The sequence below is a fragment of the Poecilia reticulata genome, chromosome 7 (assembly GCF_904066995.2).
Source record: "Poecilia reticulata chromosome 7, P_reticulata-male-v2, whole genome shotgun sequence".
NCBI lineage: Eukaryota > Metazoa > Chordata > Actinopteri > Cyprinodontiformes > Poeciliidae > Poecilia > Poecilia reticulata.
In genome coordinates, this window is record NC_088836.1 from 23,434,116 (window position 1) to 23,458,339 (window position 24,224).

The following is a 24,224-nucleotide window of genomic DNA, read 5'->3' on the forward strand; positions in this document are numbered from 1 at the left end:
ACTGACTTAAATAACTTCTGCAAAGAAGACTGGCTCATAAAAATAGAATAAAATGAATCACCAGTTTAGCAAACACTTGTGTTTGTTGCAGCTAAATGTTGCTCAATCTTTAACTTTTGAGGAAGTCGTTAGTCCATATATGTTTGTCTTCTTTTGCAAACTGCTTTTTGAATTTATTCAGTTTGGTAAGCTGAAACATCTAAGCATGACGGGGGGTGGGGAAGAAAATACATTTGTACTTTTTGTTTACATTTTCCTTCTTCATATTGTAAAATATAGGAATCCAACAGTCACCAAATTACCTGAAACTTTGCCATGTAAATTCCTCAGTTTGCTTTTGTTCTCACAAAAAAAAAAAAAAAATGCTCTTGTAAAATGCAGCAACGGCAATACCAGGGTGCTCATGCAGCTTCTTTACTTCTTGGTTTTATCACCAGTTTACAATTGGATGATCAGTAACTTATATATTTGCAACACTGCAATAGAAAGAAAATGTGTTTTCATATCCATTCAGATCAAATAAGTTGAGAAACGTCTTCACAAGTCCATTTATTCTTTTTACAATATGTAAACAGTAACAAGACAGAGCTCAACACAAACATGCTCACAGGAAATATATGGCTGAAAAAGCAATATATATTTATGTCTACTCAGATGGGCACATTTTTGATTGGATTTACATCTGCTTTGGGTAACTGGCTACACAAAGACTTCACTAAGAGCTGACATTCATGTGAAGAAGTTTCATTTCAAATAACTTTTCTCAACACATAGAAATGTGATTGCAATAAACATACTATAAAAACATGTAACACTATAAATATTGTTCAGGTATCTTCTTACAAAAGCTGTACAGTTTAAATTTTTTAGGCTTTTCAATAAATCAGATTTTGTTTTTTGTTTTTTTTCCATTTTAAACGTGTGGCTATATAACACAGAACTACAATACAAAACTGGTATGAAACCAAAACGCCACCACTGACATGAAGCAGACATGTTGGACTGAAATGTGTTGTTTAAACCTGCACTACTCGACATTAAGCAAGTGTGGTTTAAACCAAAAGAAAAGAAAAATATAAATCAGTCTAAGTATTTGTGATGGCACCATAATCATTGTGTATAACTGTTGAAGGCTGTTTCAAGTGTTTTGTCTCACAATATGGAGAGCAATTAAAACAGCAGCAAAGTCCTGTGGAGCAGCAACGAAAGAGAGAAATGAAGAGATTATCCTGTGGGTTGATATAATCTGAACAACAACGCAAAACTGTAGAATGAAAACATTTCACATCTCGAGACAGACTACTTTCACATGATTAACTGACTTAAACGCAGATGTGGAAACTGAAAATGAGAAGTGAACCGAAAACAGTCCAGTGACCACATATACAAATGGGAATGAAAGAGAGAGAAAGAAAAAAAAAAAAAAAGTGATTTGTCGCCAAGGTGCAGGGCTTGAAGCACCAACTTTGAGGCCACCTGCCTCACATTCACTCCACCGATGTGTCTGTAGTGTATCAGTTAGGTCACAGTGACACCAGAACTGTCCTTGTTTTTGTCAATGTAGGTGGGAGAGTTGCTTTTGTCTGATATCGAGCCTGCGGCTGAGGGAGCGGGCTGCACAGCGGGAGAGTGGCCTGATGGTTTGACCGACGGCTCCGAGCTTGGCTCTGCCTCTGCTTCCTGCTGGGATGCTGTGGCTGGGAAAGAGCAAAAACCAACATGAGAGAGAAGACACTTTTTTATGTTTTACAGTAACTTTTTAACTTTTTGTGCAACACAAAATCAAATCGGGCTATTAAATTGATTTTAAGCAATTCAATTTCCTTCTGTTGTTAAAGGGACCTTGCCAACACATACAAAAGTGCTTTACGAAAGCAATCATAGCTTTTGAAATTTGTCATTTTGTCAGGTTATGACCACAAACTCGTATACATGATTAACCCCTTTACCTCGACTGATGCCTCTAAAATATAATCCACTGCAACCAGCTGCCTTTAAGTCACCTAATTTGTTTTGAACAGACCTCAGGGGTTCATTAGAGAAACACAAGTGAGTAAGTGAGTCAGGAGTAAAAATGGAGAGAAGTTTAAAGTCGGATTAGGTTATAAAATGATGACCCATGTGCTGAACGTCAAAGAACCCATCATCCTAAATTGGATAAGGAATCATAAGTGCAAACCTGAAGAAATGGTTTTCGATCAATCTGAACAGCATTAATCACAGACGCAGCTAAGAGATCCATGGCAACTTTGAAGGAATTGAAAAGATCCATAGATTATGTGGGAACATCTGTTTGTAGTTTAATGCAAGAAGCATGAGAGCAAAACTGAACTCTTTGGTCGGCGTACATAAAAACAACAGCAAAATTCTGGTGGCAGCCTTATGTTGTAAGAATATTCTGCTTCATCACATGGAAATTTATGATCACAATGTGAAAAAGGATACAAATACTTTTGCAAACATTAACTTTTTAAACAAGCTAAGATTGCTTGAAAGCTGCAGTAGCAACAACAGATACTAAGTTTTAAAGCAGATTGAAAAACAGAAAAATTACTTAAAACTGAGAGAATTCTTGTTTTACCCGACTGTGTGCAGGACTTCATGTGCTCAGGCCAGTGTGCTTGCTGACAGGGGTAATCACAGTAGCTGGTATTCCAGCAGCAGTAGAAGATGGCCTCCTTCCTGCAGTTGGCGCACCACTGTTTCTTTTTGGTCTCATCCACCGCCTGCTGCTTCTCCAGCTCCATCTGTTTCTTCACCTCAGCAACCAAACGTTCCCGTTCCTGCTCAAGACTCTGCCTCATCTCCGCCATCGTCAACTCTGCGTTCAAGCGGTAAGTTCAACATGAAACCGTCTTAGAAAATAAAAGGTAATCGCATGATATCCATGCAGCCCTGGTAGCAGAAAACCTACCCAGATTATGCTTCATCTCTGATAACTCCTGCTGATGAAGCCACTGGAGTTTTTCAATCTCTATCCTCAGCCGTCGAATCTGTAGGAAAAAATAAAAATGATCAAGAAATCAGTCGTGGTTCAAAAAAAGTACAACCTGTTTAAGTAGGCATAATCAAACAATCTTTTGTTTTTTAAAGATCTTCAAAGTGCATAGGTAAAACATTTATTTTATAAAAGCACAGAAGCAGCCATTAAACAAAACTGTTACACTCTTTAATTAACTGAGGTGCAGAAATACACTGAAACCCTTTTCTTCTAAATTACAAAATCCAGCTGGGATGTTTGGTCTTCTTTTCTTTACCACATTGCTTCACTTATTTGATGAGATTTACTGGCATTCCTTCCTGCTTCCTACCACAGACTGAGATTTGGACTTTGACTGGGACACTTCAACAACTCAAAATTAATTTAATCAGTCATTCTAATCTGGCGTGTGTTTACATATCCTGGCAAGTTTTTGTTGTATGAATAAAAAAAAAAATCTTAAATACTTTCAATCTTAAATCTTAAATACTTAAATACTCTAGAAATACTTTCATTTATGGAGGAGTTCATTATAGTTGACGCAGTTACAGACAGATGTACTTCTTGTCTTTCAGTTCATAAAACCCCATTTTCAAAACCCAACATAAACTCTTTAAAGTATTTCATTGTTTTTGTGGTATTAGTGGTTTTCGGGGACAGAGAAGGAAGAATAAACTACATATTTTCTTCCCACCACTAAACACGCAAGACCTCTGAGCTGCTTTTTTATTACAACAAGTTTCTTACACAACTTTTGAAGAGGCACCAATGTGAGAGGGAGGGATTACCTCTGCAATTGTGTTTCCTGATGTACTTTTAGAGAGATCGTTGTAGATTTCAGTCATTGTCCCTTTTATTGTGTCCATAATCTGAGAAAAATGATAAAGTTATACATTTTAAATCCCTGCAAAACAAATCCAGAAAACAGAGCAGTAACTTTATTTAGGTTTTAATATTTGTCTGTAAATATTAGAAAATGTGCATGGAAGATTCTAATCCGTGTATTAGAAGTATTATTGTGTATTAGAGGTATTATTAATGAGAATTGTGACTTGCTTTGTTGGTGTATTTGGCGATATCTGCTGCTACATCTGCTGAAACTGTGGGGATCTGCAAGTCTGCTGACACCAGAGACGACGCAGCAGATGTGATCTGTCCCGCTGTTGATGAGGAGCTCTGAGCTGGGTCTTTTTGTTGCACTGCAGTTGACAAAGATGGAGAAATGTTAAGAGAAATTAAACAACCTCAAATAGTTGTTCAAATTTCGTGATGCATAATCCCAGTGGTGTTTTTATATTACCTTTAGCTGCTTGTCTGGTCTGATAGCGAGTGCTGGAGGAGTTCTGCTGCGACTGCAGCTGCTGGCTGCGCGTCTGACTCTGACCCTGCGCCGGGACACCCGACTGCTCTTCGTTCTGCTGCCTCTGGAGCTTCTGCACTTGCCATTTCTGCGACGATGTCTGTAACTTGGTGGGGCTCCAAACCACCGCCTGCTGCACATGCTGAGCCGTCTCTTTTGGAAGAAGCGGCCGCTGTTTTTTTACAGTTGTGGGTGCTGTGGACGTCGTGGAGCCAGAAGGTGGCGCAGTGGTAGATCCACTGGTGGTTGTGGAGGCGCTGGGCTGACCAGATGCTGCACTGGAAACGAGGTTGAGCGCTGCTGTGATGGACGGCTGCAGGGAGTCCTTCAGGTTGGAGGCAGCTTCTCGTGTCGGCGTGGCTGACGCAGCAGATGAAGACAGCTTACCTAAACAGAAAGCAAGAAAGAATAACTAGGACTGCTTAATAATCCACCACACAGTCTGGATTTACAACATCAGCATTTTAAACCCAAACGATGTGAAAAAGCATTACAATTAAACCCCATTTGTAGAAAGTAAGATGTATATTTTCTTTTTAATTGAGGGAGAAAGAGATCATTTTAAAAAAGGAACCAAAGAGTGAATTGGTATCTTCCACTCTTTGGTTTGCATTGTGTAAATCACTTGACCAGCATGTCTACACATTTCAAGGATTCTTCCGAAGTTTAATACGCAACAATAAATATTTTATGCAAATTTACGATGCAGACAGCCAGGCAACATTTGTGGAAGAAAATGACACTTTCCCATTTTTCCTCCCGAGTTTAATCACATGGTTTGAGTCTTCTTCCAGGTTTTCTCCAAGTTCTGCCAAATCTAAGACCGTTCTGATTTAAAAGTTAAGACCCAAGTGGAGTATGAAAAATCATGATTTCTGGCAAACTTCAATGTATTCCTTCTGTTCGTCGTTTTATTTAAGCCAGTTTCTGTCGACAGAATTCAGCCCGTAATTAAAATTCCAGTTTTAAGCCAAGTCACAATAAAAATAATCATGCCCATAAGCTGATTGTAGATAATGAAACGTTAAAGTGCTTAAACATGGACTAAAGCAGCTGCAGGAGCAATATTTCTTTGCAGGTTTACTGCAGAGGCTGAACAACTGAGGAGAAACATTCAACAGACCTTGTTGTGTCTGTGCATCGTGAGATTTGTTGCTTTGGCACAATGTAATAACATAAATAAAGATTACTAAACCAAGACTAAAAAATCCTGTCTTTAACAACAAATGAAATTAAATTTTGAAGACTATGGGACCCGAAAGAGTAAAAACAGTTGCTCATACGTTAGGGTTGTGGCTAAAACGTTTGTCTGAAAAACAGAAAATGGTTTGCATTTTCATGAATATTTTAAACTAAATAAGATCTGCCACGTTAAGGAAAACCATGGAAATCGTCGCTTCATCATACAAGTGCAAAAAGCACTTATCTTTTTGCAAATTTCTCTCTCCATATTTCTCCTAAACTGATAAAGTAATAAACTTATTTTTATGCATTTTAACAAAGTAAAAACCAATGGACAAATAAAATCGGCTGAAAGAAAGAACAGAATTTGGCTGAGGAAATCAAACATCAACTAATGGTAGTCTCTTGAAAATGTTGTCAGAGAATCACATCTACAAATCCGAATGCACTTATTTTACCAAAGAGTTTTATACCAACATATCCAATCAAGACATCCCAGCATCACTGTGAACATACAATAAAAATAAAATTAAAAAAAAAAAAAAACAAGAACCATGAGCAGCAGAGCAGACATGATCCTACCAGTACTTCGGTTTAGGCTTATTTTTAACTTGTATTTTGTCTTAAAATGCAATGGAAACGGAGCACAACCATAAAATGGACAAAGCCTCACCTTCCACCTTGGCAGCGCTGGGCTCTTTAGTAGTTTTGGCAGCGGCGGAGCTCGGGTCTCTTCTCTGCCTCTTTGCGTCCCGTCCTCCATGTTCGTCGCCCAGATCAATGACGAGCTCTCTCTCAGAATCAGAGTCCTGCTCAGCGGATGCAGCAGCTGTTTTGCCCTCCTCTGGCGGTTTAGGCTTTTCAGTGTTGGGTTGAGACTGAGGTGTCCTGGGCTTGTCCTGCAGATCCCTGTCTGGACCGTTGCAGCCCGGCTTCTCTTTGAGCAAAGGCTCGAGGGCAGCGGTTTTATCCCCCGTCGCTGTAACTCCCTCCTTACCTTCTCCCTCCGCGCTCGCCTTTGACCTTTTTCTTTCTCCCTTCTCCTTGTCCTCGTGTGCAGAGTTCTTGGACCGGTGTTCTTCATCGCTGGGAAATTCGCTGTCGCTGGAGTCAGATTTCTCCGAGTCCTCAGAGTCACTGTGGTCCACATCTTTATAAACATCTTCGGATATCTCGTTAATACCTGTGCAGGCAAATGTAAAGTTCACAATTATTGTAGTAAAACACACAAATACACTATATTGCATCACTGGACTGAATTGGACTACATGTAATTGTCTGAACTGAACCCATTTCTATTGTAAAGTAGCTTAAGATTATTGTTTTACATGGGCACAAGATAAAAAGACAGAGTGTCAGACTACAGAAAACTGTTGGGCAAAGATTATCAAAATAATGATTTTTATATATTTAACAAATCCAAAACCAAATCCATGTTTCAAACAGTCATAAAGTACATCCATATTTACCAAGCTGTGCTTTGCAGCTTTCAATGGTCTTGTCCAGACTCCTGATGGGTCTCTTTGGAGTGGCGACGGTAGTGGGAGCTGCTTGTTGTTGCTGCTGCTGTTGCTGCACCGTCTCACTTAGTTCCTTCAGGTCCATTTCAGCCTTCACTCGATCTGAGTTAAACACAAATTACAGGATCACGGTCACGGTGATCACATGTCAACTATGTTCAGCCTTCCAAATCAGTCAACAAGATGTTTACTGTATTCCGATAGGATTTTATGCGATAAATCCACACAAGACAAGTGCATAATTGTGGTGTAGAAAGAAAAGTTTACATGATTTTCAAGATTTTTTTTTTTTTTTACACAAACAAAAATCTTATAAGTGATGCCTACATGCAATCAGCCTCCAGAGTTCATTCTATTAGCTGGTGTCTGAGCTAATTTTACTGGGTTATCCCTCATAAATACTAGTTTATGTGTTACTGACCAAGGTTAAGGTTGAGGATGCCTCCGGTTCCTGCTGTCCTCTCCTGCTTGGGAGCCAGTGCAGAGTTTATGGGTTTTGGACTGCTGCTCACACTAGCAGCTGGACCAGGCTTCCCCGATACAGGAGATGCTACAATTACAAGATTTTGCTAAATATTTCTAAAGCAGTAAAATCGTCATCATGGCCGCCAAAGAAAAAGAAACTTGAAATATGATCTACCAGTGCAGTCCATTGATTCCTCTCCAGTGCTGTAGTGTAAGGCAGGGTTCCTGCTTGGCTTCTCGGTTTCTTGCTCCCCATCGGAACCCGTGTGGACCGAGGAGTTGGTGCTCATTGGAGACCGAGGCATTTCCATCATGGAGGCCCGCCGGCTCATCCCGCTGGGCGTAGAACTCTTGCTGAGGATCATCTTGGGAGAGGAAGTCATGTCGAAGTTGAAGCGGAGCTTGTCTGGCTTCTCCGTTTTCACCGTCCCAGCGTTGGGGTTGTTGGGGTCCATCAGCATCTGCAGCTGGTTGTTGGGTGTGTAGGGAGTGCGGAAGGGTGCGTAGTTAAAGATGCCAAATTTCTTGCGAATGTTTTCCACGTAGACCTCCATCTCTTGCATGGCGCTGTTGAAAATGCTCTTTGTTTTCTTCACAGAGAAAGGGATTTCTTTGGACATCAGGTAGCAGTTGTTGATAGGAACCCAGGCACTGAACGGACGGCGGCAAAAAAAAAAATCAGCAACTTAGAAAAACGAATTAATAGATTCGCAACAAGAGCCGTTTTTCTTACCGATCATGTTGGCCAAAGAAGCGTGCGTCTACTTGACCGTCCTTTTCTCTGAGTGCTTTTGCCGGCCAAAAAGGAAAACCCTTCAGCTTAGCCCAAACCAGCGGGTGAGGCTGACTCTATTGAAAACAAGAAAAAGTAATTCAATATGCTTCAAACGTGTAAAACGCTCTGTAAATATGGTATTCAAGATGAAGCAAAGACCTACACATGGCTCACAAAACCAGTTATCCCTTTTTTGGCAAGAAGACAAATAGCACTCCGGACACACCTCAATCTCATTCATCTAAAAATGAATTTAAAAAAACATTAATGACGCATTACTTATTTTTATTCTGTCCTTACCAATTTAGAAGAGAACTTTTACCTCATGTTCACAGATCTTGACAATGACCTTTGCAGTTGCTGTTAATTTATGATTACCTGAAAAAAGAAATTGTAGTAATTTTATTTTTCTTTAGGAGTTTGCACAATAAAAGGAGTATTTATAAGTATTTATAAATAGCAAAATGGCAAACCTCCATTATAGATGATGCAGTTGTGTAAAATCCACTTCATATCAGCAAGAAAAGCCTCAGTGCAGCCATACATTTTCTTTTTCACATTCTATCAAAAAGGGAAAAAACATATTTACATTTTAGTGAAAAAGTAGCATTTGGTAAAGCTGTCCCTTGCTTTGGCTGCTTAAAAATATTAGTACCTTTTCTATAGTGCTTAGGTCCATAGGGTGGAAGATGTACTCTGCATAATCAGGATGCTGTTCCAGTGACACGGGTTTCTGAAACGGCTCTGTCTGCTCATTAAAGACAAGAATGGGACAACTGTTAAAGCCTGAACTTTGAAACACTAACCTCCTGGAGCCACATTCAAGACGCAGTTAAAATAAATTCAGATTTTATCGCAGTAGCATAATCTCACACTGAAAGTTTTGTTGCAAGATTTTGAAGATTTGTTTTAAAAACCACCCTGATCCAGACTCTCACTGGTGGGCAGCAGATAAGAGAAATTTATCACTTTGTCACATTAAGTAATGGATTATTTATTGAAAGACTCTCGATATGTAGACCAAATTAAACTTAAATTCAGAGTGTTTTATAGGAATTTTGTTTTAAAGAGAACTAAAACTTTAGTTTTACTTCGAGATTTTCTGCTCTATAGAGCGAGTATACTCCAACAAAACATTGGACTTGGATTGGTTTCTAAATATTTCAGTATGAGATCATGCAACTGCAATGAAAGCTGTATTTAAAAATTGTAGGATTTTTTTAAAGCATAGTTTTTCCCAGGATGCTGTTTGCTGCAGGATTTGCCAATATTATTTCAAAAATCTGTGTACAATACAATACAACAAATAAAACGGCTTCCTTACCCCAGGCTGTTTGATTTTTTGGAGTGCAAATTTCAGTAAGTAGGAGAGTTGGTCTATCGTTAGCATTGTCATTGCTTTGCTCTGGGTTTCAATGCACTCAGCAACTGTTATTTTCTGAAAAAGATAAAATGACGACAAGAATTATTGTATAATCTTAATCATAATAATAAACTTTACAAAGCTAAACTTTGTAAAGTTTATCCCACAGGTCATCTTAGCTGTACATCTTAAAAAATAAACTTAGCAGGTTTTTTTCTGTAAATCCCCAGTTCATGGTGTTCTTATAGCATCAGGTTGAAAGGCCAGATGCTATAAGAAAATCAGAACTTGCACAAACTGAGTCGCAAATGCAAAGTGTAGCATGGGGGCATCACTGACGTCCATTCCCAAAGGTTAAAAAATAGTAAATAGCTTTAGAGTAATGCAAAACGAATTATTTAACAGATTACTTTCAAATAAATAGTTCTAATTAAACAGAAATATCAAATATGAAAGTGGTTTAAAAAAAAAACGATTAGAGACGAGACAAGAAAATAATTTTTATATTCAGATTTCATTACTTAACACTACAGCATTATAGCTTTGTAAATATGCAAGCTGTAGTCATAATATCAATCATATATTAAGTATTCGTCCATTCATTTGTCAGTTTGAATTTTATTAAACAGTTGTCCAAGTTTTATGGAAACTAAGAAATTCATCCAAATAAAAAAAATCACAAATCTGCTTTCATTCAAATCAAGCAGCTGCTTTAGCAATTCTTTGCATGCAGAGCAATTGCATCTACATTTATACCAAGCCTGGCTCAAGGTTCGTTCATGTACAGGTGCAAGTCAAGCAATTAGAATATAGTTAAATATATATATTAGTAATTCCGTTCAAAAACCAAAACCCATTAGATGTTACACACAGTGATACATTTCCAGTGTTTATTTCAGGTAATTTTGTCGATTATGGTACCGTGCAATCCTCTCGAGGCTGTGGGATTCCCACCACACCTCTTTCTTCCACTCAAGTTTTTCATTCAAATGTTTCGATAGAGAAGTGTTTCCCCAACCTTAGTCCTCCAGGCACACTGCCCTGCATGTTTTAGATGTTTCTCTGCTTTAACACACCTGATTCAGATGATTGCAGTTCAGTAAAAGGCTGATAATAAGCCTAAACTTGAAATTAAGGGAGCTGAAGCAGGGAAACATGCAGGGCAGTTCGCCTGGGCAGAAAAACCTGGGGCGTAGCACAGCTACTGTCTGCAGGACTATAGGATAACTTTTAAGTGAGTCGCCTTCCTCGTGTTTATGAAGGCCACCCTCACCAGCTATCATCATTCAAATAACACCTGAAAGTATCAGTGTGTGTGTAATGAATTCATGTAATTACAAGTTTTTACTTTAGGATGATTATTTATTGAGCTGCACCTGAGCCCATGTTCGTCACATTTTGTTATTTTGTGCAGATTTTCATTTCCTATGGTGACAGGATGATGTACTATGGTGGGCCATTTGTCTCCATGTTTCGGCCTGTACCACAGGCTGAAGCAGGTCATTACACTGATTTATGTCTTCACTGGAACACCTCGTTTTTGTCAGCTGAGCCATGCTGAGTCTAACAAGCATCTGCCTACGCCCACACCCACACACAAACACACGTCGTCCGTGCGATACCTCACACTCTGGACAGAACCAGTCGCCCTCGGGCTCGGCTGGTAGTTTGAGGCACTTGGCGTGGTACACCCTGGGGCAGAGCTCACAGCAGAGCACCTGACCCTCGCGGTGGCACAGCCAGCAGTAGAAGTCATTCCTGCCGTCCTGCGGTACAACATCAACAGGGTCTGTGGTGAGTGCTGGCTGCTTCATATAGTAAAAGGGACCATGTCTTAGCTCTGACTGAAATGCAGGCAAGAGAAACAGGGGGCAGGTTTCAAAAACACGCAGGAACACAAAAAAAAGGTGCAGTGCAACAGAAACAAGGTAGTATTATGGTGAGGCAAGCAGGGTAAGCAGCACAAGGGATAATAAAGGCAACAAAACCTACACAATGGTGCTTTTTGCAAATAGGAGTACAATAAATCAATTCCACTAAAACTGGGTTTCCCTTTTTAAAAGATACTTAAATGGTTCGATTGTGCTCATGGTGAATACAAGTGATAAAATTTAACAAGAGTCAAACCATAAACTATTTTGCCAAAAGTATTCATTCATGCATTCAAATTGTTGCTTTCATGGCCACACGTGTTTAAGATCCCGCATCTTTTCATGCAGACTGCTTATACAAATATTTGTGAAAGAATGGGCCGCTCTCAGGACTTGTAACTTGTAGTGGTATTACAACAAAGTGGAAAAGATCAGGAATGACAGCAACTGAGCCAATAAGTGGCTCATATAAAAATCACACAACGGTGAGACGGTGAAGCATTCAGAGGATAAAGGTCAAATTTTCGGAAGAGTACAGAGCACCAAATTTCATGTGGCCTTCCAATTAGCTGAAAACTTGTGTCGAGAGTTTCATGGAACTGGATGAGAAGCTGTGTCCTAGCCTTAGATAACCAACTGACATACTAAGAGTCGGTTCCTGTCACTAGACAATGCTCATTTTGCATAAACTTCCAAACTTTGTAGGGAAAAAAACTGGGGATAACCCCTTCCTGTTCCAACATGACCGTACAGAGCAATGTCCAAAAATGAATGAGTTCACAGAGGCCAATCAAGAAGTTCCTGACCTCAACCTGATAAAGCTTTGCAAGCTAGTCCAAGCCACAGGAGTTGTTAAACTCTATGGATTAGAATTGGGATACCACTCAATGCCATGCGCTTCAAGGCATCTGAGCAAATACTTTTGGCAGTATAGTGAATTTAATGACAATCCTATCAAGACAAAATATGCCCATGTCAGAGTAAAAACCAAAATCTAAATAAATACAACTATCAAAACAAACTCAGTGTCTGAAATACATGGTTAAGTTTGACATGCATTTAAGTCAAAGCTCAATATGTACAATAAGTGACTTTTTATGCATTGCTATTGATCCGCAGAGCATTTTTGTTTCTCTCAGTTCTGCTGGTTGAGTTCGTTTACATGAAGTTTATATTGATGTTCTTTCATGCCAAACAGCTCTGCTGACTCTTTTAGGAAAATGAGGCACTGGACTACATTTCTTCAGTGACTCATTTCTGTTTGCATTCCTCCCGCTACTTGCAGCACTAAAGCAAGTTCAGAAAAGTCTGATTCATTACTGTCAGGAAACATATTCACCTCCGTGGGCCTTTCAACCAATCTTAAGTGCGAAGAAAGTACCGCACAGCTCCAACAGTTCAACTGGATAAATATTATATTCGCATGAAAATTACAAGTTCATTAGCCAACAATTATTACACTCCAAACAGTTCTTTGCAGTGCGAGTATTGCACACACTGATATTGTTATCGTGATATATATTGCAGGCCTAATCAGCACATTAGACAACTACAAGTGAACTGAAAATCATTTGGATGCAATCAAGATTATGCGTTTGGTTTTTGCTCTGAGCGAAAAAGGACTAGTGGCAGGGACTAGTGTAACAATATTTATGTTTTAAAATGTTACACTTCCAAATTAATGAAGAGAAGTGTGTGTTAAAGGGACTCCTGATGATCTCTTACAATCCGATAAAAGCAGCAGGCCATGCCTGAGTTCGCGATGAGCCTCCAGGAGCCTTACCTGGTCTTTGTTGTTACAATTCACGGCTCCTGGCTTTTTCTTTTTCTTAATGGGGCTGGGGGAAGTGTCTGAAGGAGAGTGTCCATTGGAGGAATGGGTGGGACTGGACACTTTTCGCTTCTGTGGTGCTGCTGATCGTTCCGCTGAACCTGGTGCATCAGGTGCTGAGATGAAAAGGCTTGTGTCATTCCAATTGCACCACTTGTGGTATAAAAGTAGACAAGCTAGACCAAAAATAAATTCATAAATGCTCCAATAGATCACTTCCATTACCCTGGAGTGCTGCAGTTGAGATTCTACTGATTTTGCAACAGTCAGGCATTTCAGATAAAAAAAATAATTTTAATATCAGATACAATTAGCCCAAGTAAATAGAAAAAGCACATAAAAGAGTTATCCAAAGCAACCTGGCTCTATATAAGGATATTTAATGCCAATTCTTGTTAAATTATAAATATAATGAGAGTAATTATATTGTTGGGTTCAGTTTTACTTGCTACACTCAAGCCTGCCTGAACTGCAGAACCAAAGAAACATGTTAAGCAGAGCAGTAGGCTAAATTGTTTCACTAAGCAACACATCATGTCCTGCTCTAAAGAAACACAAGAACACATTAGAAACAAAGTCATTGAAATCTATCAGTTAAGAGGTTAAGGTTGTATCAACCTTCCAGACCCCTCAGATCTCCTGGTTCTGGTCTGCTCTGCATCCCCAGAAACCAGAATCAAACGAGGAGAAGCAGCATTCAGCTTCTATGCACCACAAATCTGGAACAAACTTCCAGAGAACTGTGAAACAGCTGAAACACTGAGTGCCTTTAAATCTCGACTAAAAACCCACCTGTTTAGAGTTGTATTCGAAAGGTAATCAATTACAAATTTAATGATGGCACTTGACTTAATGTAATGTTTTGATTGTTGATTCTATGTTGCATGACTTTGTGTTTGTTATGATGTAAAACACTTTGAAATGCCTTGTTGCTGAAATATGCTATACAAATAGAATTTGATTGATTAATTGATAAAATGGCATATTGAGGATGAGAGACTCCAGGAAACAAACAAAAAATCCTACCAGGACTAATCCAAGAGCACAGCAACGATTCCTCCAAGTCACAAGAGAGCCCAGAACAATATCAAAAATACTGCAAGCAATAGCTTCCTCTGTTAAAACATCGGTGCTCATGACTCAACAATGCAAATGAGACTGGGCAAAAATGGCATCCATAGGAAAGTTGCAAGGCCAAAACCACTGCCGATTTTGTTGAAAAAATAAAAATCCATCCAAATCTAACTAAGATGTTGATGCAAGACCTATTCGTGCTTGAAAATCCTCCAATGTGCTACTCCTACTAAATTAAGAAAATTCTGCAAGGAAAAGTGGAATAAAAGTCTTCCACAGTGTTTGAAGGTCATCTCTAAGCTTAGAGAGCAGTGACTATTTCACATAGGGACAGTTTAGTTTGGATAGTTAAGGTGAAATAATTTTGAAACTGCATTTTTTATGTACTTGGGTAAATCTCTGATATAACTCATTTGATGATTTACTTAATCCAAGTACAACTAACAAGGCAATTAAGGAAAAATAAATAAATCACAGCCATTTATATCCTAATAACAGGAGTCAAGCAAATATTTTAAATATAGCTAAATAAAGGAATGCCTGAAATCTTTAATTGAGTACATAAATTAAAACATTAAAACAAAAGCCAAAAAGGCTTCATCTAAGGTAACTAGGCTGTGGGCTGATTCCTGATGGAAAAAGCCATACAGTCATAACATATCACTGTTGCAGATCTAATACCCATCAGCATGCATTAACCTCTCAAAATCCAATAGGAAAATCCTGTTGTGTTCTCCGACACCGTCATGTTTGACTTCTGATAGGACATGCACGGCCTTAAGAGACTTACCTTTCGATCGCAGAGAAGCGTCCATCCCCTCTACCACATCCGGCTCTTTCTTTATCTCCTCCTCAGCCAGACTGCACAGCAACGAACACGAGCACACAGGAACACAGGAAGAGGGGCAAACACAGAGTCAGAGAGGGTGTTCAGAAACCACATCAGCGTTATCTGTAAACAAGTGGAACACCACCTAAGGCACTGGGTCCCAGAGGACCTGTCAACAGGGACTCTACCGGTTTCCACAGTTTTTTTTTTTACATCTCATCTGACTTGAACGCATCTTTGACTTTTAATGTGACGTTCGAACGCTTTCCACATTTTCGCCTACTATCAAGTCGGAAAATGTTCTTCATACTCCAACAGAGAGACCAGTAACAATCACCATGGCAACACTAATTTCACAAATGGTTGTTCACAACAACACATAGGACCTTTCAGCCAACATTACCGTGCATCTGTGCTCGTCAGAAGATGTCACAGACGAAGTAAAAATGTGGCTCAACTGGGCCACGGCCTGTTTTGTTTACGACAATCGGCGAATAGGCCTACGCTAACAAGAAATCCAAAGGGAGCTGGCCCATGCTACTGAAGAGGACAGTTTTTCATTGTAATTAACAGTACATGGTTCTACCACCTTCCAAGCCCCTTCAGTAACAACAGCAGACTCTCCGGAGGATTTAGGCCTTTTCTTGGAGACCATTCAGGTCATCTCAATATTCTTGAACAAAATCTTTACCAAATAGTCTGTTTGGAATCCACCAACTATAGAGATTCACTTTCACAAATCCTGCTCAACATAAAAAAGTCAAAACATTAACCTCTGAATAAAAAATAAATAAGAAAAAAAAAAAGAGAAAATAATCCTCACTCCCCCCCGTCTTTGCTCCTGCAAAGCATCTCGTTCCCTCTGTGGTTACAAAAAGCAGAATAAAAAGAGGGTTTGGCAATAAATGAGGGTCTTTGGCTATTCTTTTGTCCAAGCAACACAGGGCCTCGTTCCAAGGATGTGCCCTTTATTCAAAAGACCAGGGAAAGAAGCCCTCCAGCGAACCCCTGACAGGTCACACACTCGATCAGTTAATAGCTCTGGCTGCTGCAGCTCTGGTTTCCAGCTGAATGATAGGGTTTCAGTCTGCAACTCGGATGCCCACAGTTGTGGGATGGTTTTATTTTCACTTGGAAAACTAAAACAATCCTCTTTACGCCTCCAGACTCCATTTTTACAGAGAAACTCCAGACAAAGTTGGTTAAATTGCAGCCAAGCTATGGATATAGGATGGATAAAATGTAAACCCAAAAGCCTGAATGTGAACAGATGAGCCAAAATATAAGATTTGATACAAACAATTAAACCCAGATATAATGCAATCAGTCAGTAGTTACTTAAATTCCTCTTTGTGGTCCTTCTACAACCCAAAGACCTAAACAAAATGACCATTACTCAAACTAGGAGAGATTTTAAAAATGAAGCAATTAGACAAAGTTTATCAAACTGAAATAAAAACATTGAACAAAGTTTTAGATATGACACATGGAGATCTAGTTTCAGCTTGCCAGCTTTCTCACAAGCGCGCACACACACATACACACAACCCTTCAGGGCCTTCCTGTTCCGGACTGAGTGAACAAACGAGGCCCACATGAAAATAAGAGACGTTAGCCGAGTCTCCACCACAGTCCTGAAAAGGAGAACATTTGCCATTCTTCAGCACAGCTGCACAACAACCTCGTTTTCAAAACCTTCCTAGAATCATTGTCAAGAAATTTCTGCAGCCACCAAAAAGACAAAATGAGCTAGAGTAAAAAGGTATCCAAAAGGGCTTTTTTCATATCAGGAAATAAGATCCATCAAGCAGCAAGCAGACTTGAAGGCAAATAAATCCCCAGCAGAGAGTCAGATATATTCCAGAGAGATCAAATTTAAAAAAAAAATTACACACACACACACACATTTCTCTTCTGCAAGTACTGTAGTACCTGATGGACAAAAAGGAAACAACACTGAGTCACTGCCTTCAGATTCCACTCCTGTGAGAGACGAGCAGGGTTCTCTCGTCACAGAAAATGGAGGCCACAGCTTGCTACCCTTCCCCCCCCCACTCTCCCCCATCCCCCACTCCAAGGCTGAGACTCAGGCACATCCACGCAGGAGGACCGGCGAGAGATCTGTGGAGATCACAGTCCAACATTTCTGAAAAAATAAAGACGGTTGTGTCAGGACGAACCTTCATGAACCAATCACAGAAACAAGAGGGAAAACAACAGCGAGGAGACACGGGAAAATCCAGCAGGACGAGAAGCACCGGTCTGGATTCCCCCCTCCCCCCCACCTCTTTCTGTATGTCTTCGATTCTCTTCCTTCTCTCCTCTATCAACACCACTGTCACAGAATAATTAGATGTCATTTTTTAGGAAGGAGAGACCCAGAATGTGAAACCACAGTCAGATCTAGACGAGCCCATTTCTAAGCATGTTGTAAGAGGCTTGTTAAATTCCTAAATATCTGATACAAAGCAATTTTAGAGTACAGAGACGATCTATCATGTGCGAAACAATATGATAGACTGAAACTCCTGATGAAAGCAACTTATGTTGGTTCCACTGGCTAAAAAAGTAGCACCAAATAAGCATACGGAGCAGAATGCAACATAAAAGTAACAAGAAAACCATTTTTCAGCATTACAACACAACTCAAAAGGTCCAAAAACACCAAAGAGACCAAGTTTTCCAACCCAGTAGTCACTAAATAACTCCATAGTTCCTACATTTGATAAAATAATGCATTTATCTGCAATAGAAAAACTTATCACAACAATATTCATTGCTATCATACACAATAAATCCTGTAGAAGAGAAAAATATTAGACCTGGATTTTTATATAAGGCTGTACAGGATGAATCAAAGATGGTTGTGGAATTTTCCAGAAGGCCCTTGCTCTCCCTGCCGTGCTCCCTCCGATTGTCAATCTTTAACCTCAGCTCTCACTGCAATTGGCTGGAAGGCCAACAGGCTGGAACGCCATTGGTCGGCCGCACTGTGCCATACAGATCAGTGTGCAGGCTCCCCTCTTCCTCTTTAAAAAGCCTTTTTTGCTGCAATGCAGAGATTTTCCTCCTGCATTAGTCGGTTTTGCTTTTCCCCTCTCGGTTTGGCTTATTCCCCATCTTAATAACGAGAGCATAAAACTCTAAAAAAGGGGGATTTTAATCAAGGATTTATGGGAGATTACATTTGTGCATATACAACTGCGATTTACGGCTCTGCTATTCAACATCTGCCACCCTGTTGCCTCAGAAGGAGGCCCAGATTGGTTCCCCGACTTATCTCACTACCAGTGAGAAAATTACACAACATGCTGTCGATACCCAATAATCAAGCTGGTAAAAGTTTGACTTTTGGTTTTGGTTTTGATTTTACGTGAATTAGTCGCAGGCCAAAAAAACCCTCTCTGATTGTAATGTTCCTATTTTCAGGTTTTATGTAGATCAGAACTGCCTCATGTCAGCCCACAAGAGAAAGAGATCCCTCTTTGTTTCCTCCACGCAGCTGAGATTGCTATAAGGGTGCTACATGACGTAACATGGTGTTCTGCCTATGTACTGATAAATACAGCATGACACAATGAAGCATTTGCTTACATTTTGAGCAATCTGTTTCATAATTTTACATACAATCTTTTTTTTTTAAAAGAAGTCATTTTGAGATGTTTGAATATAAAATAACCTGTCTTACCTTTGTCCGACTTCCTACATTGAATCTCTAGTTGAAGACAAACCTAGCTGGCTTTTTTGTTTATGTGTTCAAAGCTAAAAAAAAAAAAAAAAAGGAAAGCAGCAAGAGTAGAACGAGGAAAGCAACCTAACAAAGATTAGGTCCAATCACTGAAATTCTTCCTAAATCCTGTTCAGATGTTTAAATGTTACATAATACAAAGATCCTCTTAAATCTTGTGTTGTTTCTTTGTCCTGGTGTCTGATCTGTAAAAGGGAGGGTAAAGTTCTTTCAACATGAGCTCTCTGAACACAAAATGGCCACTGTGTGTATGCGCGTGTGTGTGTGAGCATGTGTGTGTGTGTGTGTGTGTCTGAGAGTGGAGGAAGCAGCTTCACAGTACAGTTGAAGAAGTCAGGGGCGGAAACCTCAAGGCCCATGACTCTAATAAGTCCCGTCTAGAGTTTTTCAGCTCTAAAGATTCCACTGGAGGGAAAGAGGGGTTCAAAAACAGGTTTGAAGCTGCAGTAATTCTTTGAGCAGTGTGAAGATTAGAAACTCCTGTGTCAACAAACAGAAAGTCATGCAGATTTCAGTTTCAGGATATTTTAAACTGCTCAAAGTTTTGCCCTGTACTACCTTCACTTCTTTCAAACACGTATGTTGCCACTTGCTCTTCCTCCCTGGGCCTGGCATGAGATAAGAAGCCAGAGCAGAGCAAGTATACTTGCACAGGGTACATAGTACCCCCAACCTGCCCATCCCCCTTGTTTCTCTGCCAGGCTACAACACGAGCAGCAGCAGAAGCAAGGAGATGAGAACGTAACTTTTAGATCAAGTTCTCCTTTGCCTTGTACACAGGAAAAAGAAAAAGGATTTGCCATGGTGGGATCTGCCTGCTGTATGGCAGCCTGGCTGTCTGGGGCACACATGTGACCCTGAGACACAGAGAGAGAGCAAGGGTGAGAGTCGTTACCCAACCCCCCAACCCTAAAAAACCCCTGTGGAAGGCGCACAGGCCTGACGAGGCCTCCAGTCCAGCCCAGCTCCTCCTCCTCTTCCTCCTGCTGCACACTAAGCTGACTTTAAAGGTGTGCACATTCATCATGAGAAACCCCACAAGTCAGCACGACAACAAGAAAGGAAGCCATGTTGCTATCAGAAGGCTGAGATAAAAAAGACAGAGCTTACCTCTGTGGATGCATGGCTGCCTGACACAATGTTATGTCAACACTTATAAAACATGGAGGACACTCTCAGCCCTCAGCCGGGGAAGGCTCCGCTCTTCAGGCAAGGCGATCAGGCCCCGGCGATGTTAGCCAGATCCTGACTGGTCGCCTCCCTCGCAGGCGAGATACAAGGCCGCGCCTGATTGGCCGAAATGTTTCCTGAGTAATTATCTTTGTTCAGTGCAGGCAGGGGCAGCTCTGTGAGAGTCAGAGGCAGGGGAAGAAAAATGAGCGCAGAGCTAGGTCTAAATTCACACAAATATATGATTAAGAGGAGCATTTCTGACATACAAACCCTTTGTGAGAGTGTTCTGAAGCGTCCAGAAGGAGAATCTGTTGGCAGCTCTCTCAGTGGAGGATTAAAAGAGTGAAACTGTCAGCCTGTGGAGTGTTAGGAGCAGGACACCATGGCTTCCCTGAACAAGCCTCCATTTTTTATGTGGAGAGGGCCTTTGTTTAAACTCCTCCCTCCCACTCTGCTTCCTCTAGACTCGGAGTGGGGGGGGAGAAGAAGCCACTGCTCTGCACCTATTAAGAATGCAAAAAGGGAGAATTAAGCTGCAAGTGATAAATGATCTACACTGGCTAATACTACAGCTTGTTGTGAAGGGAATCAAATAAACTAGCATGACATTTAAACATAATTCAATACAGTTGCTGAAGTCATAACCTTGCCAACTAAAAAGGTCACTCAGAGGTAGACAACCAAACAAAAATGTATTTATCCAACATCTGAATTATGATTAGCATTTCAGTTGCTAATGGTTGATTAATTAGGTTTTCCTGTACCTTATTTTTGTTGCCTCTTTGGGACTTCAGGACATTTCCACACGGCTGTAATGTCTGTTTAATGATGACATAGCCAAAAAAGCATTTTAACGGGTGTGGGATCAAACGCATTGTAGATAGAAATCCCAATAAAAACCTCACACTAAGCTGACAGCATATTTTGTGACAGTATTATGCTCTGTAAGGTATTGGAGCAAATATAGGTAAACCTCTATAAATAAGAAAATCTTTGAAAACTCTCTGTATTTCAGTAATGTAATTCAAAAATCAGCAAACTAATTACACAGAGTGATATATTTCAAACAGTCATTTAATTTAATTTTGATTACTAGTCTACATCTAATCAAACCCTCCAATGAAGTCTTTGCAACAATGCATGACAGCAACCATCCATTGTCTACACCCACTTATCGTTTCAGGGTTGTGGGGGGGGGATGGTGTCTCTCTCTGGCTGTCATTCGGCAAGAGGTGAGGTACTCTCTCTGGATATGTCACTAATCCATCACAAGCACACACAGAATTAACCACCAATAACTCTCTGCTCCTTTAGAGACTAATTTACATGCATGCGTGTTTTTAGACTGTGGGAGGAACCTGAAGAAGCCAGAGGGAACACTCAAATTTCATGCAAAAGGCAGGTGGGATTTGAACCAAACACATTATTGTAACATTTTAGTGCTAACAACTGTTCTACCAAGCAGCCCCTACATACGACCCATAAAAAAGGGTGTTACTGAGAAGCATGTGCATATATTGTAAAGTATATTCATTCAGATATTTTGTTTTTAAGTGAAAACTAACATTTATTTTATTTATGTATTTGCTAATATATTTATTATTAAAAACTTTTCAATGTCCAATGTTTATATATATTGGCACTATATATTGTTTGCAAAGTATTTGCCATTATTTTAGGTTTTAATCACCATTTGGATATTAAACATTTAGCAGTTATTGTCCATCTTACATTATTCAAACATTTCCTATTTCCTCATCCCCCATAACTGTTTGACTTGATTGTCTTATCAGTTATTCTTAATATTTAAATATTAAATATTTGGAGTGCTTTTTTGGTTCATAAGTTTTCAACCTGAGAAAATAAACTTTGTGTTATTGGAAAAGAGGGAATAATTGTTTGACAGATACTCCTAGAATTGTTGCAAGGTATTTAAATAACATGAAACATTAAAGAAATGAAAGATTGCTCCATAAATAAGAGGTTTAGTGATGCCAGGTCAATCATATTTTAGTCCTAATTTTTCTTCGTATCTAGACTAAGACAACTGAAGCCAGCATTTAAAATTCTAGGAAATAAAAAATTTGAGCGCCCAACGTGGGGCTCGAACCCACGACCCTGAGATTAAGAGTCTCATGCTCTACCGACTGAGCTAGCCGGGCTACGGAATTCATAAAAACAGGCGCCATTTTTCCTTCACGTATCAGAAAGTGTTATACATGAACATATAACATCCATTCTGTCTAATACTGCCCTCTACTGTTTACAAGCGATTCCTTCGAATGAAATATCTTTATATCAGAAATAAAATATAGTATATGCGCCATATGTTCGGCTGTAAGTTTAATTTCGCGACAAAGTACGAAAGACAAATGAATAATCTTGTATTTATTGATAAATAGTGACTCCTTTAAACTAAGTAACGGTTGCTTAAAAATAATTGTGAGCAGTTAGGGTGCTTGGTAGCTAATTGTGCAACGTACGTCTATTCCGTAACATTACATTGGCAACTTTGGACAGTAATGGGCTTAAAAATAATACATCTAAACTGATTAAAACATGTATGTTCATAAGTACTGAAATATCTGCATAAAAACGGTTTGGAATTATAAATGGACATACCTCACAGGCGACACCAATGTACTGTAATGCCAACACAAGTGCAACTTCCGGTCACTGTAACAAAGGACAAAAAAGCGGAGTGACTAAAAGATAAGCTATGAAAAGTAGCGAAAACTTGTTCTCAGATATGATAAGCAATACATCAATATATTTTTACTTAAATAGAAATGAAACATGGTAATCCAAAAAAGTAGTCAATAATTGTGAAATGTAATGGGAAAAAAATACATTGTCACTTTTAAAGCTCGTCTTAAAACCCATCAATTTTACTTGGCTTTCAACTCCAGTAGGATCTAGTTTTAAATTGTATGTTTGTTTGTTTTAAACTGTAAGAGTTTTTATTTATTTATTTTAATTGTAATGTTGTGTTTTAATGTACAGCACTTTGTATCAGCTGTGGATGTTTTAAAGTGCTTTATAAATAAAGTTGGTATGGTATGGTATGGTATGGTATGGTATGGTATGGTACGGTACGGTATGGTACGGTACGGTATGGTATGGTGTGGTATTTTCCGCATTTACAACATTTAACAGTTTGCAGACAATATCAGTTTAAATCTGCCTTTTGTAGTTTAAATAGAACTTGTATGAATTGGACTGAATACACTTAGGATCAAATTGGATGGATTTGGATATGGACTAGACCTGTTTGCCATCTACAGTAGCCTGAGATGGCCTATGTTGTGAATTGGCATTGCTGGAAGATTTTTCAGATTTTAGTCATCAAACTGAATATTAATGCAATACAATTACATTTAGTAAATAAAAAAGATAAATGGCAATGATTTATCCAACTAAGCAAAGAAACATGTTTTATCAATTAGGCTCTTTGACGCAATCTCCCCTCCTGAGGATTGTAGGTGACATCAGAGTTGAAAAAATACCATTTGAAGATGTGAAAAACATCACAGGATCACCTGATCAATCTACTTTGACAAGTTGAGGTAATAAACAAATATGCACCAGGCTAGGCATACTTTTTTATGTGAAATAATTCTAAAAGAAGAATATGAGGCCATTGCCAGAAGTAATTAAAAAAATAATACAGTGAGAGTCAGTTTGTGCTTCAGCAACAAAAAACCTCTGTTTTAAAGGAAAACTGCATCAAGATGACAAAAGACTACTGCACTCTTAAAATGATACAACAATAGAGCGTTTCCAGTCAGAGGCTTTTTCAGATTTGCTGCGATACCTACTGCTACATGATATAATTATTACACAGCAGCTAAGACCACTTTGAAGAAACTTCTTTTATTACATTTAATTTCCCTTTGGGGTGTACAAAGTATTTATAAATTGAATTGATAACTATTCTCTTTAAAAGGGTGGTCCATGTTACTACTCTATGATGTTTTGACATCATAGAGTATGATGCATACATCATAGATGATTAGGACCAGATTAAAGTCAGAATTCAGACTGATTTCTCGG

At 39.3% G+C, this 24,224-nt stretch overlaps 1 protein-coding gene and 1 non-coding gene across 11 annotated transcripts; both read right to left on the reverse strand.

The window, feature by feature from the left end:
* Positions 1 to 534: 534 nt before the first annotated feature.
* LOC103467610 (MYND-type zinc finger-containing chromatin reader ZMYND8) lies at positions 535 to 22,847 on the reverse strand. 10 transcript variants are annotated; one of them, XM_081609127.1, is made up of 24 exons: positions 22,794 to 22,832; positions 21,343 to 21,429; positions 20,936 to 20,989; positions 20,442 to 20,674; positions 20,109 to 20,344; positions 15,212 to 15,282; positions 13,300 to 13,463; positions 11,268 to 11,489; positions 9,607 to 9,720; positions 8,938 to 9,030; positions 8,756 to 8,843; positions 8,605 to 8,660; positions 8,446 to 8,523; positions 8,241 to 8,356; positions 7,683 to 8,158; positions 7,464 to 7,592; positions 6,992 to 7,144; positions 6,196 to 6,705; positions 4,281 to 4,727; positions 4,037 to 4,179; positions 3,769 to 3,849; positions 2,915 to 2,993; positions 2,582 to 2,821; positions 535 to 1,697 (listed from the first exon to the last, which is right to left on the reverse strand). In XM_081609127.1, exons 5-24 carry the CDS (start codon positions 20,120 to 20,122, stop codon positions 1,519 to 1,521), a joined length of 3,453 nt encoding a protein of 1,150 aa, XP_081465253.1. In that variant the 5' UTR covers positions 20,123 to 20,344; positions 20,442 to 20,674; positions 20,936 to 20,989; positions 21,343 to 21,429; positions 22,794 to 22,832; the 3' UTR covers positions 535 to 1,518. The 10 variants fall into 10 exon arrangements, with proteins under 10 accessions (XP_081465253.1, XP_008412374.2, XP_008412373.2 ...); XM_008414152.3 differs by lacking the exon at positions 21,343 to 21,429 and having other exon boundaries at positions 22,794 to 22,847; XM_008414151.3 differs by lacking the exon at positions 22,794 to 22,832 and having other exon boundaries at positions 21,343 to 21,655.
* Positions 22,261 to 22,333, reverse strand: trnak-cuu (transfer RNA lysine (anticodon CUU)). The gene has a single exon. It is a non-coding gene; the product is annotated as a tRNA-Lys (tRNA).
* Positions 22,848 to 24,224: the final 1,377 nt, after the last annotated feature.

Excerpts from the sequence above, each read along its gene's own strand:
- LOC103467610 (XM_008414152.3), bottom strand. Across the intron at positions 7,145-7,463 it reads CATCCTCAACCTTAACCTTG|ATCGAGTGAAGGCTGAAATG; the intron begins GTCAGTAACACA and ends TGTTTAACTCAG. Across the intron at positions 3,850-4,036 it reads TCGCCAAATACACCAACAAA|ATTATGGACACAATAAAAGG; the intron begins GCAAGTCACAAT and ends CATTTTTCTCAG.